The sequence below is a fragment of the Enhydra lutris genome, unplaced genomic scaffold (genome assembly GCF_002288905.1).
Source record: "Enhydra lutris kenyoni isolate GAN:26980312 unplaced genomic scaffold, ASM228890v2 scaffoldscaffold55, whole genome shotgun sequence".
In the NCBI taxonomy this organism is placed as follows: Eukaryota; Metazoa; Chordata; class Mammalia; order Carnivora; family Mustelidae; genus Enhydra; species Enhydra lutris.
In genome coordinates, this window is record NW_019154139.1 from 14,606,807 (window position 1) to 14,628,004 (window position 21,198).

The following is a 21,198-nucleotide window of genomic DNA, read 5'->3' on the forward strand; positions in this document are numbered from 1 at the left end:
GGTCACTCACCTAATGCTCACACGCTCAGAAGAACTGTGGTCCCATTTTACAGATCAGAAAACGAAGTAGGAGAGAGATGAATCCCACAAGGCTGGTAAAGCAGCCTGTGCTACAGGGCAGAGGGAGAAATGGAGTCCAAGTCTTCCCGATCCCAAAGTCACTGCTATTTACATGCGGTAGGACTAGAAGCGGAAATACGTGAAAACCGCTTACTCTGGGAGCAAGAGAGGCGTGTAAAAGAGCACGAACAAGGGTTCCCAAGAAGGGAAGCCCGGGCAGCCGGCTGTCCGCCTTGGACTGCCGTCTGCTCATCTTCAGGGTGCGCCTCTGGCCATAATAACCAGCCCATCGGTGTTCGCTGGAATAACGGGTAAACTGTCACCTTCATTCTTTGGAACGTTCTTTTCTGACAGAAAAGTGATTTAACGTGCATCCACAAATGCGTCCTGAAACATTACACGTGTCCAGTCATTTTATTTAAACAGGTTTCGCGGCTACACGCATCTTTTTTCCCTCCCTGCTGGGAACGTAAACTCCACGCAGATTTTCATTACAGCAGTTGGACCTGATCCAGATTCAGTGCGTTCTTCAAGTGCTTAAAAGCACTTCCAAAACAAAGTGTGACTACAAACTCGCTAAAAACGACTGCATTTAGCTCAGCTTTGAGTCTGAAGAGGGCTCGTAAATATCCAAAAAAGATAAACACTAGAGGGCAGTCTAACTTAACGAGAGAAAAGCGATTTGTAGGGGCATGAGTTTCGAGCCTCGACGCTTGCCGTCGTCCATCCTGCGAAGGAGCCTACTGCGCCTGCGCGTTGGATTCCGAAGGTGGTGCTTCAGGCCGCGGGACAGCGCGGCAGCGTCTCTTCAAAGGGGAGCCGGGAGTTTTCGCCACCGTTGTCGCCGCCATGAGTCGCAGCTATAATGATGAGCTGCAATTCTTGGAAAAGATCAATAAAAACTGCTGGAGAATCAAGAAGGGCTTCGTGCCTAACATGCAGGTGAGGCGGGGAAGCAGGGAGCCCGTGACGGGGCCTTTCCGGGGGCCCGCGGCGCCTCCCTGCCCAACCGGCCTGGCCTTCCCCCTCGTCCTCCCGACTCCTGGCTTAGCGCGGGGACCGTCCCCGTCCCCAACCTCCGGCCGGCCCCCCCTCCCGGCGGGAAAGGTCCCCAGAACGGAACGTTCCGGGGGAATCCCAAGTGAACGCGAAATTCGCGCTTGCAAAACGCTTTCGCGTCGAAGTCTCCGAAACGCACCGCAAGATGTTACATCCTCGAGCTTTGGAGACGTGAGGGGTAGTTGTACACGGTGGCCCAGCCAGTCCCGGGTGGAGTCGCTGGGATGGGACTCTGTTCCTGAGTCATGCTGGCCATCTGGGTGACGTTTACAAGACCTTTGTTTGCTGAAGCAAGTTACTAGCATCCACCGTTCAATAAAGCGTCTTTGCCTCTCGCAGCGGTCGAGAAGATTCCCAGGGTAGGGTGGCTTGTTTTGAATACTCCCTTCGCTAAGGAAGCTACAGCTTCCTCTAGCCACCTCGTAAGCTCAGCCAGGACTTTGATGCCCCTTTTACTTCTTTTCTCCGACGGAATGATGTATTCCCGTTGGAGACTTGGAACCCAACACCACGGAGCGTGGAAGCCTGGGTTCACTCTCTCTCGCAGGCTTCGTTGCCATTTGTATCTATTATTTTCCATTAAAGGGAAGAAAACAGTCGTTTGCTAGTTTCAGGGGCATATGTTGTTAAATAGCTTTTGAAGTCTTTTAAGGTGCCTTGTAAGTGTATTGAAAGGTTTGTGAGTCTGTGTTTTGGTAAGAGTTCCTGATAGCCACTGCACTCTTTTCCTCAATATCAGAACTTACTGAGTGTCCCCCATGAGCAAAGCGGGACTCTGAGAGGAGAAAAAGGCCATGGTCATAAGATTTCCTTTTTGCTGTTTTCTGTTTAACCAGTTTCTGTCTAAGGAATCTGGTTCCCTGAATGAAGGAATAGGAAATAACCATGACATGATGGTCATGATAACACACGGTCAGTGTCTGGTAGTGATTCTGGCTTCACTTTTGATACACACACTTGCTGCTGATTCTGCCCAAGAGCCAGTCTCATCTTGCCGTTGGCAGTTACGGTTTCACTGTTTGTACACTTGACTACCACTTCTCCCCTAAGAGCAGAGAGTTGAAATCTCAGTGTACTACTTTGTACTAAGGTTGAATTCTATTCCCGTACTTGAGAGATCAGTGAACTTCACCATAATTACCGTATCTATCCTACTTAATCTCCAGTAAGACCCACATGCTGCACTAAAAATTCCTCTCCCCCAAAACACCCCCCTCCCAACTTTGTCATTTTTGTGTCTCCTTTATATTTCCTGAATGTCTTGCAGCTCCAGTGATGTCTCTTGTCTTTGAAGAGCTGGTTCAAACAGTGAGCACCTGTCAAGCCTCCTCCGGGCTCCCTAGGCTGCTGAGCTGCTTCCTCCGTTTTTTCCATAGCACTTTCCTATCATAGTGCTCGTCTCATTGCACCCTTGATTTTCTAGTCTGGGCTGCATCCTGGGCTGGAAATTCATCCGAAAACAGCATCTTAGGGACACCTGGGTGGCTCGGTCAGTTAAGTGTCTGCCTTTGGCTCAGGTCATGATTGCAGGATCCTGGGATCAAGTCCCGCATCGGGCTCCTTGCTCCGTGGGGAGCCTCCTTCTCTCTCTGCCTGCCCCCGCCCCAACAGATGGGTGAAATCTTTAAAAAAAAACTTATATATTCTTCATATCTCCCCTAGTGCCCAGTACAGTGCCTAAAACATAGTAAATCCTCAGTAAATCTTTGGTGAATTAATAAAATGTGCTCCGTAGAGAATAATGCTGGAGACATTTTGCTTACACTGGTGTTGTTATTCAAGCAGAGGTCCTCTTTCTTATGAAAGAAAGAAATTTGTCCAGGTGAATGCCCTCCTTAGGTGGGCAGCTCCTTCATAGTCTTTGATCTCATAAAAATGTTCTGGCCTTAGGTGTTACATAATTACATTCTTCCTTGCCATTTGTATTTTTTGTCAAGCTCCTTTAGCCTCTTAAAATTGTGTAGATTCTAGAACTAAGCACACAGCTGTGTATCTACATGTTAAAATTTTTTTACTCTTTACCTAAGTATTGATTTATAAATGAGCATAAGACAAAATAAAGTGTAACGTGCTGTTGTCTTCAGGCACAGAAAAAATACACTACGGTCAGATGACTGCATTTTTATATTTAGAATCTTAACTCTTGATTCATCTGTTTATCAAAACCACTGATTTTTAGAAGCACAAGAGTAGTAGGACTTTGGCCTTGGTGAGAGCATAGTTAGAAGAATTTTTTTCTTAGAGGTTTTATTTGAGAGAGAGAGAACACGAGTGGGGTGAGGGGCTCGATCCCTGGGACTCCAGGATCATGACCTGAGCTAAAGGCAGATGCCCAGCCAACTGAGCCCCACAGGTGCTCCAAGACTTCTTTATCACACGTGCAAAAAATTCTTGTTGAATTCTTAAGTGTGGCTTTAAGAATAGGGGAATAAACAATTTGTGAACATTGCAGAATACATTTTTAAGACCTACTTAAAGATATCAACATCTCATCTTTGTTAGGAAGTTTTCTGCTTGCTTAAGGTAATGAGAAAGTGGGGGCGCCTGGATGGCTCAGTGGGTTGGGCCTCTGCCTTCGGCTCGGGTCATGGTCTCGGGGTCCTGGGATCGAGTCCGCATCAGGCTCTCTGCTCGGCGGGGAGCCTGCTTCCCCCTCTCTCTCTGCCTGCCTCTCTGCCCACTTGTGATCTCTGTCTGTCAAATAAATAAATAAAGTCTTTTAAAAAAGAAAAAAAGAGGTAATGAGAAAGTGTTCTATAAAGGGTAAAGTAAAATAAATGTTTCATATGGTATTTGTATTCTAACCAGTGCCTGCCTGTATGTCATGGACATGTGCTTAGAGTTTTTCCTTTTCATTCTTACCAGGTTGAAGGAGTTTTCTACGTGAATGATGCTCTGGAAAAATTAATGTTTGAGGAATTAAGGAATGCCTGTCGGGGTGGTGGTAAGTACTTCAGAGTTCTACATGTAGCCGTATAAACAACATTTTCCCTGTGGCATGACAGTGGTGACTCAGTTATAATTTAAAAATACAGAAGTATCGTCAGGTAATAATCAAAACTTTTAAATGAGACCAAAAACCTTTGTGATCACGCTGTTAGCCACCTGGCTCTGTAGAAACTGTATGGAGCTGGGTGGACCTGGTTGGTTTCACAGCTCACCTTGGACAGTTATAACGAGCTACCATTTATTGTGCACTCATGTGCCAGGCACTTTGCAAGGCACTTTATGTAGATTACCTCATGTAGTTCTGAATTTTAAGAGGAAAATGTTATCTCTGTTTTACAAATGTATAAGGCAAAACTCAGTGATATTAAGGGGTTTTTATTTAGTCCAGTTGCATAGCTTCTCGGTGACAGAGGTGGATCTCTTACTCGAGAGTGTCTGATTCCAAAGTCTGCATTTTTAACCAGTACCTTGATTAGCCTCACTGAACTTCAGCTAATCTCATCGTAAAGGGAGTTGATTACACTTATCTTGCCGAACAGCAGCAACATTTAGGGATAAGTGTACAAAGCTCTAATGTAATGCTCTAATGGTCATGATGGTATTACAGTGGAACCTGGATTTAACCCTTTTATTTTTGGCTCAGCAATGTAAATCCCACCCCTCGCCCCACCAGGACATCCTGACTTGCCTCAAATGACACCACGACCAAGTGACACCAGAGCTAGAGCCCCGTATCCCCTGCCTCTCAGTCCAGTGTTGTCCCAGCTCTTCTGCATTGCCGCCTTTGCCACTTAGAGTAAAACAAGTGTTGATTTTTTTTTTCTTTGGGTAAATAATACTATTGAAAGAATTCGGGGTTTTTTGCGTCGGCAATAAAACGTTTATTAGTTGTTTCACATTTCTCAGTACCGTGTGTGCAAGGAACCTTTTCATGGTATGCACAGATGCGGACAGGACGCCTGTGATTACTCCGGTTGCCTCACTACCTTCCTGTACATGCGCTCCCTTCTCGATGAGGCGCTCTTCCCACTTCAGCCCAAACGTCCTCTCCTGCTTTGTTGTTCTGGTAGTCCTGGCCACTACCCCTTGGTTTCATGCCAGCTAGAAACATATGAATATATGTAATGTTAAAAATCAACTGCGTCCCCTTTCCTAACACTGAATTTTTGTCTTCAGGTGTCGGTGGCTTCCTGCCAGCCATGAAGCAAATTGGCAATGTGGCAGCCCTGCCTGGGATTGTTCATGTGAGTCCGCGTTCAGAGTTTGAATCATTTATATTTTCTCTTAGAGTTCTCTGAGTGGATGAATGGCCAGGCCTAACCAATAGTGGTGTCACTTAGACAGTGACCTTCAAACTTCCAGAAATAACCGTGGAGTTTAAAGCTGTAATTGAGTCTGGATAACATCTCAGTTTCTGGTTGCTTTTTGCTAGAACCTGTAAGCATTTGAAAAATCTTTGAAGTAGTTTTGTCTTCCTGTTTCTTCATCACAGTACAGCGTTATTACTGGACCAGGATACCACCATTCAAAGTTTCACTCTGGCCCCATTCAGGAGGATGGTTGAAGAAAGAATAGACAAAAGTGTAAGGGTTAGACCTGTGGGGAGGAAGAAAGGACAGGACAGGTGTGGTAGGCATGATTGGGAAAGGAGGGTGGTGGTGGGGACAAGGTAGGCCTGGGTGGGGCAAGGTGCAAGGGGGAGCCCTCCACAGTCTTGTGTTCAGGTTCCACCATCACAGGAAGGTATAAAATCTGTACAACAGGCATTTTTTTGAGCCCTTTATACCATTTATTGTGCTGGCACTTGGAAGGAAAATGAAAAGAAAGGGCTTTTGCATGTAAGGAACTCTTAGGTGTCTAGGTGTCTGCATTGACCTGCATTCTTCCTGGGTCAGGGCCCTTTCCTAGGCGTCAGATGTAGCAAGTGTACAGTATTCATGCCAGCAAAAGGATTACATTTGCCAATGATTGCTTCAACACTAAGGGCCTGTATAAATCAGATATTTCCCTTCACTTCGCCTGATGTGACCACAATTTATCCATGTCTAAAGATTGTCTTTAAAATGTAATTCTAGGGGCGCCTGGGTGGCTCAGTTGGTTAAGCAGCTGCCTTCAGCTCAGGTCATGATTCCAGGGTACTGGGATCGAGCCCCGCATCAGGCTCCCTGCTTAGCAGAGAGCCTGCTTTCCTCTCTCTCTCTGCCTGCTGCTCTGCCTACTTGTGATCTCTGTCTGTCAAATAAATAAAATCTTAAAAAATAAAAAACAAAAAATAAAATTTAATTCTACTTTGGGTGTCTGGGTGGCCCAGTTAGTTGAGTTTCCAACTCTTGATTTCGGCTCAGGTCACGATTTCAGGGTCATGGGATAGAGCCCTGCTTTGGGCTCCACACTCAGCAGGGAGTCTTAAGATTCTCTCCCTCACCCCCTCACCCTGCTCTCACTCACCCTCTCTGAAATAATAGATAAGTCTTTTTTTTAATAACAATAAATATTTGTAAGTAATACTACATTGAAGTTAGTATGTGGCCCTCCTACAGTGTGTCATACTGAGGCTTTTCTGTTCCAGTTTCCTTAGTTAATGGTCAGACTTTATTAAAAAGGTTTTTTGGGGCGCCTGGGTGGCTCAGTGGCTTAAAGCCTCTGCCTTCAGCTCAGGTCATGATCCCAGGGTCCTGGGATCGAGCCCCACATCGGGCTTCCTGCTCAGCGGGTAGCCTGCTTCTCCCTTCCCCTCTGCCTGCTTCTCTGCCTACTTGGCGATCTCTGTCTGTCAGATAAATTTTAAAAAAAATTAAATTAAAAAAACTTAAAAAAAAAAAGTTTTTTTTCCCACTATTTTTAGCTTTATGGTTAGAAGTTTTTACACTTAATTTCCACCAATAGAGAAGGTTTCACAAAAACAGAATCTTGATTTGGGGAAGGCTTCAGCCCAGAGCCCACGTGAGAATTAATACAGTCTTGTCTGGTGGAGAAAGCTGAATCTCATTTTCTGATTTTCTTTCAGCGATCTATTGGACTTCCTGATGTCCATTCAGGTTATGGGTTTGCTATTGGGAATATGGCAGCCTTTGATATGAATGACCCTGAAGCGGTGGTGTCCCCAGGTAAGGTCACTGTGCACGTCTGCCGTCAGGGGTGAAGCATTGTCCTTCTGAAATAGAGTGTGAACATCTCTCAGTCTCATGTTCTATCCTTTCTCGTCCCCTCATTTACTGAGAGGATGGATTGTGGACACTCAGAGGCTATTAAAATATCAATTAAAGCATACATTTATGGAAAATTATTTGGGCTTCTACTATATGCCAGGCACTTTTTAGACATTGGCTACAAAACAAACAACACTTTGCCAGCAAATTATGTGTCTTCTTAGTGTCCCAGTTAATTCTCCGGCAAATGTTATGTTAGTAATGTTAACTCCATGTGGCATTACTGTGAGGAGTAAATGACCTCAGCTGTGAAAAGGCCCTTAGGAATTACTGGGTAAGTGATTACTCTCGTTATCATCGTTACGATTAACATCTAGTTGTATACGTCTTTTTTAACCTTGTCTAGATGATACTCATTGTTCATTACCACCTTCCTGGCCTACAAAGTACCCGTAGTATGGACATTACTCTAAATGTTTTGATGTCCTCAGACTTTACCTACTTTGTGGGCTGCTTTTAAAAAATGATCTTCAAAAGAAAAGCTATCTTTCAAACTCATGTTAATGTGAGAAACCACAGGTAACCTTGCCCAGCTGCCCGGTGTTGCTGATCTGTGACTAACTTCTCTATTTCGCAGGTGGTGTCGGCTTTGACATCAACTGTGGTGTGCGCTTGCTAAGAACCAATTTAGACGAAAGCGATGTCCAGCCTGTGAAGGAGCAGCTCGCCCAGGCTATGTTCGACCACATTCCTGTCGGCGTAGGATCAAAAGGGGTCATCCCCATGAGTGCCAAGTAGGAGGACAAGATTCCAGTAAACGGATTGGGAAGGAAAATAGCCACATGACCCTCATATTCATAACCAGTGCAGGATGCTTAGGGAATGGGGATTGTTTAGTCACCTTTCAGGAAGTGGTAATGAATTGTTCTTTTACACGTGAGGTCCGCCCCATCATTAAGTAGAGAGATTGGTCACGTGATGTTCAATAGAACAGCTTTGACACACATCCGAGTTTATAATGGAAAAAGGCCCACTAACAGTTATCGAGCACTTCTACATGGAATGCCCTGTGCTGTCGTATACGTCTGTCATGTCATGTCATCTCGATGATAACCCTAATGTTATTCCCAACTGACAAGAAAGGAAAGTGAGGTTTAAAGAGGTAGTAGTAAGCTAGTAAGTAAAGTCAGGGTTCAAACCAAAGATCCTTTGGCTTCAGAGGCTGTGTTCTGAACGGCCTTTTGTCAGTGAGCCTGTAGTTAGCCACGACCTTCCTTTTTGAATGATGGCACTGAATGTTGTATATTAGCCAGGATGTTAAATATTTTAGTGGTAGAGAATGAAAGTGAAGGCCACAGCATAACTGCCTTTTCGATGGCCATTGACGGTACCATCATGGCTCATGCAAAGCTGCGCGTCTTAAACTCTGCAGAACATGTGCTTAACAAGAATGTTTCTTTCGCATCTTCTGTTTTATCTTTAAAATTCATGTGACTTTTGCATCCTAATTATATATGTCTACATATGTTCATACCATTATGTTTCTAGCTATTACCAATTCTGCATCTCCTCTCCAGTAAAAAAAAAAAAAAAAAATTGGAGTAAACGTACATTTGGAAGATCTGTGATTTCATGTGGTCCCTGACATACAGCCCTGGTTTGAAAAGTGTACCTAGAACATATAAATTCTAAGATCTTCGTAAATATTTTAGATAGGAATTTTTGTCCTGTATCATAAATAATATTTGAAATGGGCTGTAGTAGGGAGATGACATTGACCATTTAACCTTCCAGATAGTGTGTTGGGAGGGCTGGACCTTAGATGAAGATCAAGGCTGCTTCCTTCTAGGGATGTAATGTATGTGCCCCTTCAGAATGCATGTGCACTGAAGCCATGTAGTATTTCTGCAGAGGTACCTTCAAGTTCTTCCTGTGCCACCTGAAGGCATTTACATAGGTTTATTATTTGGCTGTAATTTTTCATAAATTATTAATGAAGGGGTAGCTGTGGCAAAGTTAGTGGTAGTTGGTGGTATGTGAGATGACAGTTATATGATGACAGAAATTATCTTTGCTTTTCAGAGAGGCAAATCTAATGTAAAAAAGATTTAAAGAGGAGAAGGAACTGAATGAATGTCTAAAGAACGATAATCGTTTCTAATACGAACCTACTATTTTATATCACAATTATTTACGTAGCTGTTTTCCTCCAAAAAAACTGGAGTTGCTGAGAGCATAAACATGGCATCTAGCATAGTGCCCGCTATATAGGCGAGAGCAGATGGACTGTTTCCTCAAAAGAGATGTGGTCATCTCAGCTTTTGTTCTGTCTTGGCCGTGAAATGACCAGACCTTATTACTCCCTCAGAGACTTGGAGGAGGCCTTGGAGATGGGAGTGGACTGGTCCCTGAGGGAAGGCTATGCCTGGGCTGAGGACAAGGAGCACTGTGAGGAGTATGGAAGGATGTTGCAGGCCGACCCCAACAAGGTCTCCGCAAGGGCTAAGAAGAGAGGCCTCCCTCAGGTAACACGTAGGAGGGGCAGTGTGCTAGGTGGGGGAGGGGTTTCCTATGCTTCTGTTGAGGCAAAAATGTTGTCTTCTGTGTAGTAAATATATCCCCAGGTTTTTCACAGTATATCAAAAAACACAAATTTATTTATACCACATTCTTACTCTTTTGAAAAAGTGTTAGGAACTTGCAGGTGTTCATAAAACAAGATGTGCTGAATTAGAAATAGATGGGAGAAAAATAGGCTATCAGTATAAGGCTTAAAAATGTATGCCCAGGGGCGCCTGGGTGGCTCAGTCGGTTAAAGCCTCTGCCTCCAGCTCAGGTCATGACCCCAGCGTCCTGGGATCAAGTGCTGCATCAGGCTGTCTGCTCAGCAGGGAGCCTGCTTCCCCCTTTCTCTCTGCCTGCCTCTCTGCCTACTTGTGATCTCTCTCTGTCTAATAAATAAATAAAATCTTTAAAAAAAAAAGTATGCCCAAATTACATATGTACATATTTGGACAGTTCACAGATGTGGCTATTTTCTGGAGTCTAAGATGAGAAGACATACCTTATCCATGAGATAAGAATATATCACATGTTTGAAATCTATAGCTAGTGGCGATGGCATTGCCATTAATTCACTGTGACTATGGGCAAGTCTCTTTTGCCTGAGTCTGGTTTTGTTTTCTTTTCTTTTTTAAGATTGTGTCAAAGAGTGAGAATACAAGCAGGGGAGAAGCAGAGGGAGAGGCAGGCTCCCCGCTGAGCAGGGAGCCCTATGTAGGGCTCAATCCCAGGACCCTGGGATCATGATCTGAGCCAAAGGCAGACACTTAACTGACTGAGCCACCCAGGTGTCCCTCCGAGTCTGGTTTTCTTATCTGAAAATCGCAGTAGTTAAAACTAGGCAGCCTCTAAAGATTCTTCCAGCACTTCTGTGCTGCGGTCCCTGAATCCTCTATCAACTCCAGTTACAGGATGTACTTTCAGTGGTGGATAATGGTAGGTGTCAGCAAACTCAGATGTTTCAAAACTCATTTGAACTTGGACCTTGTTTAAAAATTCACACTCAGGAGTTTATCCCAAAATTTGACCCTTGTGTTCACACCTTTAAAGTGTCCTCTGAGCCATTTAATGGTCTGAATTTGGGTTTATGAAGCTTTCAATACATATTTGTATATAACTCAAGCAGGTAATGATACAATGAGTTTCAGGAGCTACTCTACCATATTTTTTATTGTGTATTGCTTTAAATGCATGAAGTATTTCTGAGGCTCAGAAATTTCTTTATTGTATAAAACTGATTATTTTTTGTTATCGGTTGATTTTATCAATTTGCTTTTTAAAGCAGAATAGTAATCTGGCACCTCAGTCCATTGAGTGTCCCAACTCTTGGTTTCCGCTCAGGTCACGATCTCATGGGTTGTGAGATCTAGCCCCGTGTCAGGCTCCCCACTCAGTGAGGAGTCTACTCGTAGACTCTCTGTCTCTGCCCCTCCCCACCCAATTTGTGCAGGCACATTGGCTCTCTCTCTCTGTCTCTCTAAAATCAATAAATAAATGTTTAAAAGTGGAATAGAAGTCATTTTATCAGACATTCTTTCTTTTGCAGTTGGGGACCCTGGGAGCAGGCAACCACTATGCAGAAATCCAGGTTGTGGATGAGATTTTCAATGAGTACGCAGCTAAGAAAATGGGCATCGACCATAAGGGACAGGTGTGTGTGATGATCCACAGTGGAAGCAGAGGCTTGGGCCACCAAGTAGCCACAGGTATATTCTCAAGCTCATTTTTTTTTTTTTTTTTAAGATTTTATTTATTTATTTGACAGACAGAGATCACAAGTAGACAGAGGCAGGCAGAGAGAGAGAGGGAAGCAGGCTCCCTGCTGAGCAGAGAGCCCGATGCGGGACTCGATCCCAGGACCCTGAGATCATGACCTGAGCTGAAGGCAGCGGCTTAACCCACTGAGCCACCCAGGCGCCCCTCAAGCTCCTTTTTGACTCAGTGCTCAAACACGCATTTGTGGGGAACCAAATAGAGATTTTAGAGAGGAAACTCTAGAACTATATACTGCGTAGGTTTTTACTACTTAACTGGTGTTGTCATAGGAGATTAAATACTTCACATATACTATTTCATTTATACACTTATGATCTATGCAAGTGTGTCTCACGTACCTGTACCACAAGATTAAGTGTTGTGGTGGATTCAGTGATGAAATTGGCAAGGAACTGCCCTCACGGTGTCTCAAAAAAGAGATAATCACGTTAATTAAAATGAAAAGGTAATACCTGATAAAATATTATAAGACAGTCTATATAAAGCATTTAGAAAAAATACATTGGAAGTGGCATGTTGAACACATACTGTTTGCAGTTTGGACAGTCATGCACAAAGGACATTCATGACCAAAAGACAGCATGGACAAAAGCAGAAGGCAGGCGAATAGCAGGAGGGTCACTTTGGATGACTGATAGGACGTGTGGAAGCATTTATGCATTTATGAGAAGGTATATATACACGTGGAAATTACTATAAACCTTAAGTTGTGTATTATATGGTTCATCCTTGTGTATGCATTTCATCCTATGGGAATTTAATAATTTGTGCCAGTGTGACCCATTAGAATATTTAATCTAGCAGATGTATGGAGCACTGACTAGTAATTCCGAATTCTTTGCTGAGTACTTCTCTACACTTGGCCACGGATTTGATTTTCCTGCTCTTCTAGCAACTTGTCTCCAATTCTTTTCTGTTAAATCACTAAAATATTATTTTTTTAAAACCATGACAGTAATAAAATATATTTTACTACTTGTGTTCATTCATTTTCATGCCAGGAAAGGAGAAACTAAGACCATGTTGTTGCTGTGTGTGTACACCTCTCGTTCCCTTTCCAGGTTCCTGCAGGGAAGGTGTTAGCTTTGTAGCCCACATTCTTTGTGTCACACAGCATGGACAGAAGATTCTCAGTAACTATGTCTTGACCAAGCAAGTAGAGGAATCTAGAAACACTTCAAAAAAAAGTTGTATTTTATTTGCTTTTTAAAAAATGGGTTTGAATGTAGCCCAATTTTCTTTAGTAAATCTCAATTATAAAGGGAAAAGCAGCCTCTTTAGACTTGCTTCTGTCTCATCCAGATGCACTGGTAGCTATGGAAAAAGCCATGAAGAGAGACAAGATTATAGTCAACGACCGGCAGTTGGCTTGTGCTCGGATTGCTTCCCCAGAGGGTCAGGACTACCTGAAGGGCATGGCAGCTGCTGGGAACTACGCCTGGGTCAACCGCTCCTCCATGACGTTCCTAACCCGTCAGGTACGGTTGAAGTTGCTCTTCGGTTACTCGTGATGAGGTTTAAAACAGAGCCCACAGAATCCAGTTTTCAAAATCTACGTGATAAATATTGGCAAACTCTCTAGGCTTTTGAAGTCTCCTTAAACCAAATTAGCAGAGTATCAGGTGTGGGGAATGGGAGAAGAGAAACCAAAATTGTTTTTAGAATTTGTCTTGAGCATCAGATAGGATGGACGTGCGTTCACGGAGACAAGATGGCTGAGGAAGAAGCTGTTCTGAAGGGTGGGATGAAGAGTAGCCCAGCAGCTTTCCAGTCAGAGTTGGCATTTCCGGAGTGGCATTTGCAATGTCGTGTAAAAGATGGTTTTGTATTTTATGTGAAGATGAATAATACTGCTGTGCTTGAGCTCGTAAATTCCTCACTCCCTCTAGGAACAGACCAGCTGAAGTCCATCAGAGGAGTTTGGAAGAGCTGGTTCTGGCTGCTTTTAACATAGGCTTGTCCTTTTAGGCTTTTGCCAAGGTCTTCAACACAACCCCTGACGACTTGGACCTGCATGTGATCTATGACGTTTCTCACAACATTGCCAAAGTAGAGCAGCACGTGGTGGATGGAAAGGAACGGACGCTGTTGGTTCACAGGAAGGGATCCACCCGAGCTTTTCCTCCTCACCATCCCCTCATCGCTGTCGACTACCAAGTATGTACTAAGCCATTTGCGGTGTTAAGCCGTGGGGGCGTGATTTAGGTCGTTCTGAACATAAGCGAGTTTAAACAGAAAGGCAGCCATTGGGAAAGGTTTGTCCTTCCTGGGAACGGTGATTTCCGGTCTTTTGTGAAGCAGTGACTCCCACCTCATCTTTGCCTGCCTTGGGAGGTCTAAAACATCCTCAGTGGGGCATCTTTTACTCCGTAAAGGTGATCTTTTCAAGGCCTCTGAATGATTGGAAGGCAAGATTAAGATTAAACTCAGTCTGTTCCTCTCTCCTCCTCTCTTGCTGTCTGGCTGTGGTAGAGGTAGAAGGGCCCTTAGCCTGCTCCCATTTCCCTGTAATAAGGAAACCGGAACTTGGAGAGGTCAGGCACCTTGTCCTGGAATGTTCTTCCTAATGACGTTTCCCTAAACATTTGAATTTGGCTTTGCTCTTGTGTTGTCTGTCTCTGCTGCTTTTCAGGTCCTCATGTTTTTCATTCCTTTCCACTTCCCTCTCAATTATCCAAGAATTAAAGTAATGTTATAGTAACAGTTGGGAAAGCAATGTATTTAGAGGCCCAGGTTCCTCCCACAGTCCTGCAGTGCAAGAGGAAGTGTAAATCTTGGGCATAAAAAGCTCATCTAAAGTTTTTCTAAATGGTGGTATGTTTGATTTGTGTGTGCTTCCTCAGCTCACTGGACAACCAGTGCTCATTGGCGGCACCATGGGCACCTGTAGTTACGTTCTTACCGGCACTGAACAGGGCATGACTGAGACCTTTGGAACAACTTGTCATGGAGCGGTAAGGAAAACAGAAACTGATTTAGAAATGCTCTCTTCAGTTTAATCGTCATTTTACGTTTCGACATTGGGCATTAACAAAATTGAAGTTTGGATCTGTCTGGTCTTCTACCTGAATTTATTCTCATGATATATACTGTCTAGTGAACCAACTAAGGTCACCTAGTATCTCTTCCTTAGTGGTCATTGTAGGGCGAGGGACTGTTGCCCATCTCTGCAAGCCCACAAAATCCAGACTGGTATATTGCCACACTGGCCCCACCAATACAACTTTGACTGATGCACGGTCACATCACAGCTTATGTCAGTGATTCACTGGACCTGGTCATTTGCATAATTTGTCCCTTTCTAGGTAGGTCCACTCAAGATTTGGGGGATTCGCACATCAGAGCCCATGCATAGATGCACACCTATCTCACCATATTGCCTCTTCTAATCCGGGGGTTGGCAAACTTTGTAAAGCACCAACAGTAGATATTTGGGGTCCATATGGTCTCTATAGTAGCTATTCCATTGTGCCACTGAAGTGAAAAAGCAGCCATAGACAATACATAAACCAATGGGAATTACTGTGTTCCAATAAAACTTTATTTGCAGAAAACAGGTGGTGGGCCAGATTTGGACCACAAACCAGTTTGCCCACCCCTGTTCTGAGCCATGAGAGTGCTTAGCTAGTGATGGAGTGGCAGATTGAAACTCAAGAGTACCTTCTCATAAGACAGACCCTAACAAACATATCTGAGCCTTCCTTTTTCTCTGATCCCTTCTCATTTCCAGCTGCCTCCAAACTCCTCATTGTAGCCCAGTGATCAAAACCAGCACATCTCATCAGCAACACCTGGAAGGTTTTTTGTTTTTTTTTTTAAATGTCACAGTTAGGGTAGGGAGTTTTGGTACCAGCATCTAGCAGAGGCTAGGGATGCTGCTGAACAATCTGCGTGACATAGAATTATCTGGCCCAAAATGTCAATAGTGCCAAAGTTGACAAACTATTTCAAATCACAAGTTACAAAGTTTTTATGATGACAGACCTAGTGTTTATAATTAAAATCAATTTATTTATATTGAATTGATAATTGTAATTAGAAATACACAACTAAATCTTTCAGTACTGAATGTTTTGTATAGATGGAAAGTTGTTTTCTAGAAGGATATGAGATTTGTAACGAAAAAACTAAGGTTGATTAAAAAGAAAAAAGATTATTTTCTAACTCTAAAAGAAGTCAAGGAAAAGGCATATAATTCCAAAGGATTAAATAATTGCTGGAATTGAAAATAAATTGTAGCTCAGAATTTATGAAGTAAAGTTCATTTCTTTTCTAATCTAGGGCCGGGCATTGTCCCGGGCAAAGTCTCGTCGTAATTTAGATTTCCAGGATGTCTTGGACAAACTGGCAGATATGGGAATCGCAATCCGTGTTGCGTCACCCAAACTGGTTATGGAAGAGGTGAGTGAAATTTTGATAAATATTCAGCATAAAACTGTCCGTGATTTATGCTACTACACAGCATAATTTTTGGTATTGCTTACCAGATACTATGTTTGTTTGTTTTTAAATAACCTCAATTTTAGTTTATCGTTGTCTTTTGTTTGGAGATTAATTACAAGGCAAGTCACAAGAATGATTCTTAACTTTTTTTTTTTTTTTTAAAGATTTTATTTATTTGAGAGGGAGAGAGACAGGTAGTGAGCAGGGAGGAGAGGGAGAAGCAGGCTTCCCGCTGAGCAGGGAGTCTGAAGCCAGACCGGATCCCAGGACCCTGGAATCTGCTAGGATCATGACCTGAGCCGATGCTTAACCAACTGAGAAACCCAGGCACCCTGATTCTTAACCTTTCTATGTATTAAACTTTAAAATTGTTTGAGCCGATTCATTTTAACCTTTCTTTTGCATAGCTATTATATATTAGAATTTGAAAGCAGATGTTAAAAGACAACGGTTTTATTTAATTCACAAGGGAGCCAAGATTTTGTTTAAATTATATGTATGTACATATTCAATTTTAGAAGCAGCATAACTTTTTTTAAAAGTTTAAGAATAAAGAAAAAATCATGTAGAAACTCAGTATGCTAACACAACTGTTAACCTCCCTTTTTAGGACACTTATTGTCTTTTCCTTTTTTTCCCCTGAATGCTTTTTTTTTTTTTAACTAGTTATAATCATAGTTTACATTTTGTGGTCCTTTTTCTAATTTCTTTTTCTCCCCTTTTTTTGCTATTTTCTTTTTTTAATTTAGCATGTTACTGTTATACTGTTTGTAAGCATCACTTTTTAATGATTGTCAAATATTCTACCAGCTAAGGACCATAAGTTTCTGCCCATGTTCGACATTTAAGTGGCTTCCAAATTTTTGCTACTATAAATTAAGTTGTAATGCGTGAAGCTTTTTTCCAGCTGTTTTTGGTTTGGTTTGGTTTGGTTTTGGGTTTTTGTTTTTAAGATTTTATTTATTTGACAGAGAGAGGGAAGCACAAGCAGATTGGGCAGCTGGCGGAGGGAAAGGGAGAGGGAGAAGCAGTCTCCCTGCTGATCAGGGAACCTGATGCAGGGCTGGAGCCTGATATGGTTCTCAATCCCAAGACCCTGCAATCATGACCTGAGCTGAAGGCAGACACTTAAACAACTGGCCCACCCAGGGGCCCAGGCAGCTGTTTTTAATAATGAGAGTGAAATCCCGAGAGTAGACTTACTGAGTCACAGAGTATGACAAAGCCTTATTTCTTAATAACAAGTAATTTTTTTCTCTGATTTTAAGAGGAAGGGGCACCTGAATGGCTCAGTCGGTTAAGCATCTGCCTTTGGCTCAGGTCATGATCCCAGGATCCTGGGATCAAGTTCCATGTTGGGCTCCCTGCTCAGAGAGGAGCCTGCTTCTCCCTCTGCCTCTGCCTGCTGCTCCCCATGTTTGTGCGTGCATGCGCTCTCTCTCTCTCTTTTTCTCTCTCATAAATAAATAAAATCTCTGCCCCCCCCGCCGCAAAAAAAGAATAACACTTATTTATGGGGCGCCTGGGTGGCTTAGCTGGTTAAGCATCCAACTGTTCGTTTCAGCTCAGGTCATGCTCTCAGGGTTGTGAGATCGAGCTGGGTTCCCTGCTAGGCATGGAGCCTGCTTAAGAGTCTGTCTTTCTCTCTTTCTCCCTCTCCCTCTGCCCGCCTCTTCCCTCCCTAAAAAAAAAAAAAAAGAATAACACCTGTTTCGTTAAGAGATTTTGGAAAATGCAAAGAAGAAAACAAAACATCCAAAATTCCACCAACCAGAGATCACTTCTATTGACGTTTGATATTTTCCTTTTGTACGTGTTTTACATATGATTTGTTCATTCGCTCAGGAAATGCTATGCATCTATAGTCAGGTGCTATTCTAGGTATTAGGGGTACTGCAGAGAACAAAACCAACAAATCCCTTTCTTGTGAAACTTAGCACATAATAAAAAATGTAGTATGTTAGATGACAGGAAGTGCTATAAAGTACGAATGGGACAGGGATAGGGAAAGATAGGAAGTGGGTGCAGTTTTAAATAGGGTGTAGTGGGGTGACACTTGAAGATCTAAAGGGGATGAGGGAGTGGGCAAGCCTTCCAGGCAGAGAGAACAGCCATGTGTAGAAATCCTAAGGTGAGATTATGCTTAGATGTTGGAGAAATAGCAGGGAGGCCCCTGACAAGAGCAGGCATGGGGGAGCTGAGGTCAGAGGTTAGGAGCACCAGATTGTGTGAGTCCTTGCCTTTCCTTTACAGAAGGACTTTTGCTCTTCCTACTCTGAGTGAGGTGATGGGAAGACATTAGAGAATTTTGAGCAGAAGAGTAACATGATCTGGCATGCTGATAAGAAAAATCTGGAAGAGAAATAGATGATGCAGAAAAGGGGGGGTCACTGGAGCAGTGTCCTTGGATAGGTGAGAGGAGATGGGATCGAGTGTCCCAAGTGGATGGGGTTGGTCCTTGCTAGGAGCTCAGAAAATGAATCCTTAATAAAAGAGAAGGTAGGATGCAGGTAGTCAGGGAATTGGTGGTGAGATTATATGGAGATTCTGTTCTGATGGTTTCTCTTTTTTTTAGTGTAATAGAAAGTAATATCAGCAACTAAGAGTGAGAATGCAGGGGAAGGTAGGAGATAACCATGTATGAGAACGAGTAATCAGCCTGGCGAGATTCTGGGTGGGTGCCCTCATAGCAGCCGGGGCCTCCTTGTGCTCAATTCAGTGATTGGGTGTTTTTCAACTATATCAGCTGTACAGGTGCAGGCTTGAAATAGATGTTGAGTTAACTTTGACTAGGTTTGCAAGTATAGTGCAGTGGAAGAAAAGCAAGGCTGTTGAGGGCTTGCAGGGAGATTAAACGTCCCACAGGGCTAGACGGCGCACAGGAGGGAGTGAGCTGGAAACCTAGCTGTGGTCACCAGCCCAGCGTGCTTGAGACGGGGATTGTGGAGGAGTTGTAATCACTGGTAATGACAGGTCCCGGGTTATGGCCCTGGCTGGGAGGGAATGATTGACAGTCAAGGGGCTAGAAGCCAAGATACTGAGAGGGACCTCTTGCTAAATATTGAAACCATTTGAAATTCTAGCAGGATAGAGTGGCAGTGAGCCAGGAGCGAGAAGTCTTGCAGTAACGCTAGTGAGTGCTTCCAAGTCTAGCAGGTTAACTGCAGCAAGAAGAGGGAGTGAGACACGATGACCGGCGAGGCCTTAGGGAGAAGGGAGTGGGAATGGTCTAGAAAGTACCAAGATGAGCACGGACACCTGGCACACTCTTGGGCCTAATGACAGGACCCCATTTAGGAGGGAAAATCGCTGCTACTTCAAGTTAGAAGTGGAGGTAACATCCCTAGAAGAGATCTCTGTTTCCGCAAGAACAAAAGCGTGAAGGGAATGTTCCGAGCAGAGGACAGCAGGGAGAGGATTCTGCACATGACTCACTGGAAGGAGTCCAGAGGCTGCGGTGTGAAAATTAGAAATTGGAAGGGAATGGGAGATGAGCTAGCAAAGGGTGTGCACGGAGCCCTATGGAAATTCGCTGCGAGGAGCTGCTGTGGTGCGGGGAGTAGGGAGAGAAGATGTGTGATGAGACTAGTTCTGACTGGCTGGGAAGGGAGGGGGAGGTCTTGCTGGAAACTCAGAAGAGTGTGCGTGTCCGTATATAGACAAACAGACAGACAGACGATGTTGGTAACACAGATGCATTGAATAACTTTCCCTTATTGTGAAGGTAATAGCTGTTCATTCCAGAAATTTTGACAACTGTAGAAATAAAGAAAATCAGAGTGGCCAATAACTACCAACCAAAGATAATGGTTTGATGCATTTCCTTTCTGTTGGGTATTAGTGTTGTGTGTGTTTTATTCAATTACATTAACTGTTTTTGCTAGTTATACAGGAAATAATATGTGCAATGGGAAACTATGAGACATACAGAAAAAATATAAAACCAGGTAAAAGTGTTTGTTATTATTCTCTTACCAACATCGAGTTCAGTCATCGTCTTTGTATGATACACACTCCATACACACACCAAAAAGAAAACTCAGTATTATTTTAATGTGCATTTCTTTAATCCCACGTGAAGTTCAGTGGTTTCAAGAATTACACTTTAAGTAGATTTTTACACTGTTTAACTCCTCCCCTTCAGGCCCCCGAGTCGTATAAGAACGTGACGGACGTGGTGAACACCTGCCACGATGCTGGAATCAGCAAGAAGACCATTAAGCTGAGACCTATTGCCGTCATCAAAGGATAGAACGCTGACCGCAGCCGCCAGCGCCACTGCCCCTCATGGGATGGAGGTGGTGGACGGAAACGCTCCTCAGACATCAGACTCCAGACCCGCAGGCTCCCAAGTGCACATCTACAACCGCCCGTTCCCAAGGCATTGGCAGGCGGCTGCTGCTCTCGGGAGCCAGGCCTGTAACATTACCTTCCGGGAGGAGTCCCACTGTCCTCCCTGATTGTCCCCCAGGTTTTCGTGTTGGGGGTGGGTATAGATCAAGATGCTGCCTCACTCAGTCATAGAAGTGTGTAGCCAGCAGAACGAAGTTCGTGACAGCAAGCCCTGTTTCTATTCTGAGTCATGGAGAGTGTTCTAGTAAATAAGGTTTTCAAATGTTTCCTTTCCCTCCTCCTCTTGTCAGTTTGTTCATTCACCCACCCATCCATCCCCTTCCCCTGAACCCAGCAAAACCCCGACCACCACTCTCACTTGGAAAACACCCACGGCGTCCTTTCCAGATGGGAGATGAATGGATAGTGGGACACGTTGAGGAGGGAACATGTACGGAGGTGTAGGAATAGGGGCTCAGAGTAATTTTCCGTAGACTGACTTCTTTGCTCATCCTAGATATGAGGCAGAGTCCTGCCGTACCTGCACAAGTCGCCTGTGGGGAGCTGTCGTTAAGTAGGCCTGGTCTGGTAAACTGTTCCGGGGTGAGGTCTTGCATAGCAGCGGCGGCAAACCTGCACAGAATGCTGAGTATCTTTATATTTGTGGTTGAATTATTATAAAAGCCTTACATGACTGAGGTGTTAGCGGTGGTTCTGTTGGACAGGGTGACTGGTGCCATCTAATCAGATTTCGTGTTCTGTACTGTGACACCTGAAGATGTGGAAGGGACAGGTTACTAAGGCCTTTGTTGAGTCCAAACAGCCAGTAAAATAGAAAAATCTAATAAAGTTGCAATATGTTGTTTTA

At 43.7% G+C, this 21,198-nt stretch overlaps 1 protein-coding gene across 1 annotated transcript; it reads left to right on the forward strand.

Moving 5' to 3' along the window:
* The first annotated feature begins 831 nt into the window (after positions 1-831).
* LOC111157565 (RNA 2',3'-cyclic phosphate and 5'-OH ligase) lies at positions 832-21,198 on the forward strand. The gene is made up of 12 exons (XM_022519082.1): positions 832-1,002; positions 3,985-4,063; positions 5,245-5,312; positions 7,076-7,175; positions 7,855-8,011; positions 9,586-9,742; positions 11,326-11,485; positions 12,858-13,033; positions 13,524-13,712; positions 14,399-14,509; positions 15,837-15,956; positions 20,143-21,198. The coding sequence occupies exons 1-12, from the start codon at positions 910-912 to the stop codon at positions 20,248-20,250; spliced, it is 1,518 nt and encodes a 505-aa protein (XP_022374790.1). The 5' UTR covers positions 832-909; the 3' UTR covers positions 20,251-21,198.